The sequence below is a fragment of the Mercurialis annua genome, linkage group LG1-X (genome assembly GCF_937616625.2).
Source record: "Mercurialis annua linkage group LG1-X, ddMerAnnu1.2, whole genome shotgun sequence".
NCBI lineage: Eukaryota > Viridiplantae > Streptophyta > Magnoliopsida > Malpighiales > Euphorbiaceae > Mercurialis > Mercurialis annua.
This window is the reverse complement of record NC_065570.1, coordinates 2,087,133-2,092,400: the sequence shown is the minus strand read 5'-3', so window position 1 is coordinate 2,092,400 and position 5,268 is coordinate 2,087,133. Positions and strand designations below refer to the sequence as shown.

Below are 5,268 nucleotides of genomic sequence, written 5' to 3'. Positions count from 1 at the left end.
ATATATATATATATATATATATATATATATATATATATATATATATGTATATATATATATATATGGTGATGGGGACTCACTCTACTGAGCCGAAACTCAATATCATTGTCAAATCTCGGGATGTGAACCGCCCGCAAGCCCACATACCTGATAATTCCGGGCTATAATGGCCAGCATACATATATTTTATTTTACAGTTTTGGCATTTTTATTCAGGTATATAGAACTTTACTATTTACGTATATATTGAGATTTGTAATTTATAAATTATTTGTTTAATCCATTAATATTACAAAAATATTTTTTAACAATAACAAAATATAAAAATGTTATAATTTTATAGTTTATTTTTTTATTAATTATGTTTTTTAAATGATTAATGATAGAATTAAATAATTAAGTAAATAATAAAAATATGTTATATTCATATTTTTTTATTATTTATATTATATTTTCTCATATAATGTTTTTTAGTATGCATGTTTATTTAAGATGTAATTTTTTATTTATATATTAATTTTTTAAAAATATTTGTTTGATTGTATAATACATATTTATTTAATTATTTTAATAAAAACCAGTAATTGTTTTAAACTTTTAAATGAATATATAGACAAAATTAGGTTAAGTTGTTAGGATAAGTAGTGTAGTATTAATAATAGCAGTATAAAAAATAAAATGAGAATATCAAATTAGATTTTTCTTTTAATTATTGAAGAGAGGGGAACGCTCCAATGATAAAAAAAATTCATTTAAAAATTTACATGAAAATCATAAATGATTTATTTAGGGACCTGTTACATGATTTATCATTTATATGATTTATTATTGGTAATGTCATGGGAGATTCATTTACATGATTTATTTAGAAAAAGATTAAAATTAGATGGTGGTATAGTTGTGAGACTCACATGAAAATCATAAAAATATTCATGTTGATCTAACATAGAACGAGATGCTTGTGCAATGCGCAATAATTCGTAGATCGCCTTGCTGTATTTCTCCCGTGGTTAATCCAAATTGCATTATTTATATTCAGCCATAAAATCCAGCAAATCATATCTAGCAGCTCGCTATCTTCTCGATTTATTTGATTAAGACATTCGGCAATCCAGCTGTCACAACTCCCGTTCTTGTCACTAAAATATAGACAATGTTCATGGGCCGGGCCCACCAGATTTTTAATTTTTTTATACACGTCTAAATCCGAACTCAGGCTTTATATTTTCTATCCAACCTCGGCCTTAACACTATATTTTTACGGGTTCGTGCTGAATTTAAGCGAGCTTACATGAAAGATCTATAAAAATAAAAGGCCGAGCCCATCATAAAATAGTGGGTTTTTTTCGAATTTAGACTCGGGCCGAATTTGGGATAAAAGATTATTGTCAAAGCCTGACCCTAAAGACCGGGCCTGGACGTGTACCCAAATTCATGAGCATGTCTAGTAAAATAAGACCAACCTAAAACCGTCCAGTGAGCTTGATCTATAGAATACTCACCGAGGATGTGCAACATTGATTCTATACCTATGTTACATATCATGCACATCATGTTTACTCTGTTAATGTTAGAGTTATATTTATTCCACTTTGATAACGTTAGAATTATATTTATTCTATTTTGGTAGCATTAGGGTCATTTTTTAAATTCGGAAAATATTAGGGCAACGGCTAATTGTATGCCACATCAGCCGAGTTAATGTTCAAACACGCTACCATTAGACGGATGGTATATTTGTTCCACTTTAGTAACGTTAGGTCATTTTTTAGTCTCGAAAAATATTAAAAGGCCAGGTGAGCCAAAGAATAAACATTAGGGCCATTTTTGTACCTTAACCCTAAAAAAAATCGGTTTTAGTAAATATTTTATTATTTTTATTATCAAACGGAATGGACACTCGGATTATGAGAGCTCAAAGCCTTTTCCCATTTTGGAAAAAAGTAAAAAAATCTGATAAACCCTAACCAGCAATTAAAGTGTTCTCTGCAAACATCACTTCCAAAAGCTTAAAATCAAATCTCAAGCAATGGGCAAGCTAAGGTATTTTTTTTAATTCTTCATTCTTTAATCTTACAACAACAAAAAAAAATTATTGAATGTATTTTACGATTTCTTATTTGGTTTCAATTTATGGCTGTAGGCAAGAATCTTTAACGAAATCAGAACGAAAATTGGATAAGAAGGTTCAATTTTATAGCAGTTAAGTTTGTTTGTGTTCTTTTTTAATTGGGTTTAGGGAAGTAGTAATTTTTGGGTTTGCCTAATTAAAATTTTGATTTTCTTTACTACAGAGATTAAGGATACATTTGCAAGTTTAAATGCCAAAAAGTCTATTACTAAGGTACAATTCTTGTTTTATTACTTTTTAATCTTATTTGTCTTTAATTCAAGTTACATTGAGATATTATTAGTGTCCAAAAGTAAACATAATTTATGATTTATTGTTAATTCAGAACATTCTAGGGTATGAAGCTTGGCGAGTTCTAGTATTATCTCGAGTTAGAATTTTCTTTAGTTTTTGAGTTTAAAGGTTGTGCCGTGATCTAGGTAGCACGAACACTTCATTCAATCTGTCCCGTTTCAGAAACATTTTGGACTCTTGACGTTTTAGACACAAACGTTGTTTCGCCATGTCTGTATCCAAGTGTCCTGTTTCTCCGTGTTCGTATCCGTGCTATCTAGGCCCTTTGAACTATAAACCACCATTTTATAGTTCAAACTATAGTATTTTTGTTTAGAAGAAGATGATAACAAAGCTGTTCATAAGTTGAGATGCAAATTTGCTAACTTTAAATTTAACTGTTAAAATTTGTATCTTTTTAGTGTTATCTAGTTAATTAGTTAGAAAAATGAATGGTGGGATCAAATTTTAGATAATGACATAAATTGAATTACATCAAAGTTTAGCTTCTTATGTTTATGGATAATCATTGCTGAATTTAGATTCTTTCTTTCTTGCTAATAAACATAGTATTAGTATCAGACAAAATAAATTTTGAAGCATGTGAAGTTATCTGTCTTTCTGAAAATGATCTTCCCTCTGTTACTTTATAAACAGATTGTACTGATATATACACATATAATCTCCCCACTTATCTAATTCACTCGTCATTGATTGATCTCGTTTTCAATTTTGTCAATTGGGATTCAAGATTCATCACAAGTTATTGGATGGAATCTAAAATGGTTGTAGCTTTTTCTTTTGTCTTTTGTGTATTTTGAGACTTTTAATAGTCAATAAAACTTCGTTTCTTTAGCTTAATATTTTATTTCAGAGAAATTTTATGTTTCTTTCGTGTGCTTGTTGTAGAGATTGAGAAATGAGAATGTTTTTTCATTTTTGCATTTGGCTGTATTTTCGTTAATTGATTTTTAAATTAGTTCTTAAACCTTTTTCTTTTTTTGATTCTGAATAGTATTTTGGATTCTGGTTTTCAGTTTGCATGAGATGCAACCAAAGTTTTCGAATTGAACGACATTGAAATACCACTTGTGGTTTTAGTCAACCTTTTCTGTTTTGTAAACCTGTCGGAACTAGGAAACTTGAAATAACACCATTCGCCGTATCCGTGAACAAGTGTCCCGTTTTTCGTATCTGTGTCCGTGCTACATAGGCTGCCTAAGTTATTGTATATTTTAGTACTTATTGGACCTGACATCACTATGTTAAACTATAGGATTGGAAATTTGCAAACGGAGCTTCTGGTTTTGACTGCTGTTTTCACTTTAGCTGTTGTTTGGTTGGTGTATCTTCATTCTTCAGGCCATTAACCAAACTTAGTAATCAATAAATTATGCTGATTATTCCGGAAGTAGGTATTACCGAATAAAAGTGGAAGAATAAATAAGAATAGATATTAAAAGTGGAAGAATAGATAAGAGTAAGAGTAGTATAAGAAAAATCCATCTATATTTTTTATGTTTCTTGACTTGTTATTTTTAGTTGTTCACTTTAGCCTTTTGGACATTTCGAGGGTATGGTGCGGAGTATTTTTGAGTCATCCAAGGTGGAATTTTCTTTTATTTTGGAAGTTTGAAGCCATGAACTTCTAATATATACTTAAGCATGATTTGATGGTTTTAATATAGTTGACATCTTTGGCAGTCCTTTTTCCTTGTAAGTAAACTATTCCTTTTATTGCAGAAAACGAAACTTCGAAGCCGACAGAAGAAACTGAAAGCATATGATCTTTCTACACTTAGTGAGTTCCTTCCAGATTTCAAATCTCCACAGCAATCAACTCCTGCAGCTGAGTTTAAACTGAACTGTAAATCCAGAAAAAAACTATTGTATGTGCTTCAGTTTGTTCTTTTCATCTTGCTACGATTATTTATTCCTGACTTGGAAATTCTTTGAGTTGAATATTCATCAAGTAATTGGTTTCTTATCAGATTGAAAGAAGGGAAACAATTAAATATTGTTGTTGATCATCCTGCTTTCAAGTCGGATCCTTTCGAAGCCATCTACCAACACTTGCAGAGTACACAACCTGTCGTCGAGGAGAAAGCTAAGAAAAAGCCTAATAAAAATGGATCAAAGAAAGTGAAGAGGAAAAAATCTAATGTACCAAGTAAATCTTCCATGGAGTTTTGAAGTGGTACAATTTTTGCTCTCTTATGAGGTTATAGTATTATTTGCCTTTAAAATATGTTTGTGTAAGTTTTTCTTTTAAAAAAATTATTATCATTCTTGTTTTTCAAGAGTATACTGAAATCTTTGGTGTTGTTTCAGTACTCGAATGTGTTTTTTTTTGTAAATCACAAATTCTTAGCATCGAATTGTATTAATCAATATTTATTACTTTTTAATATGTTTTAATCTTAGCAAAGTAAATTTATGTGATCTATGCGGAGTTCCTCAAGTGAGCAACAAAAAGAAGTTAATTATTGAAAATTGTCATTTTGTTTATAGCCAAACTTTCGAAATCATTAAATTTAGCTCATTTTTTAATATTAATTGTAGGTATTTGTTTCAAGTGGACTGAAAAATTCAAAAATGGCCTTCATGTTTGAATTTTTTTTTATATTAAAAATGCAAATTAGAACAATATTAAGCAAATAAAGGGTACATATTTAATTATTTTTGTCATTGGTGTTAAATTTTTGACATCGAGGCTTTGATCTTTGATAGCATTATCTTTCTTGCATTCATCCCTATTTAATATTAACAGTTTTATTTACATGTACTCAAAAATGAAATCGTCATGAAAATGTTGAGAGATTTATTTACATGACTTCTTGTTATATACATCAATATAAATATGA

General features: G+C 29.4%; 1 protein-coding gene across 1 annotated transcript; it reads left to right on the top strand.

Annotated features, from left to right (window-relative positions):
- Positions 1-1,882: 1,882 nt before the first annotated feature.
- LOC126668652 (uncharacterized) lies at positions 1,883-4,814 on the top strand. The gene is made up of 5 exons (XM_050361842.2): positions 1,883-2,043; positions 2,144-2,202; positions 2,295-2,344; positions 4,148-4,293; positions 4,396-4,814. Exons 1-5 carry the CDS (start codon positions 2,030-2,032, stop codon positions 4,595-4,597), a joined length of 471 nt encoding a protein of 156 aa, XP_050217799.1. The 5' UTR covers positions 1,883-2,029; the 3' UTR covers positions 4,598-4,814.
- Positions 4,815-5,268: the final 454 nt, after the last annotated feature.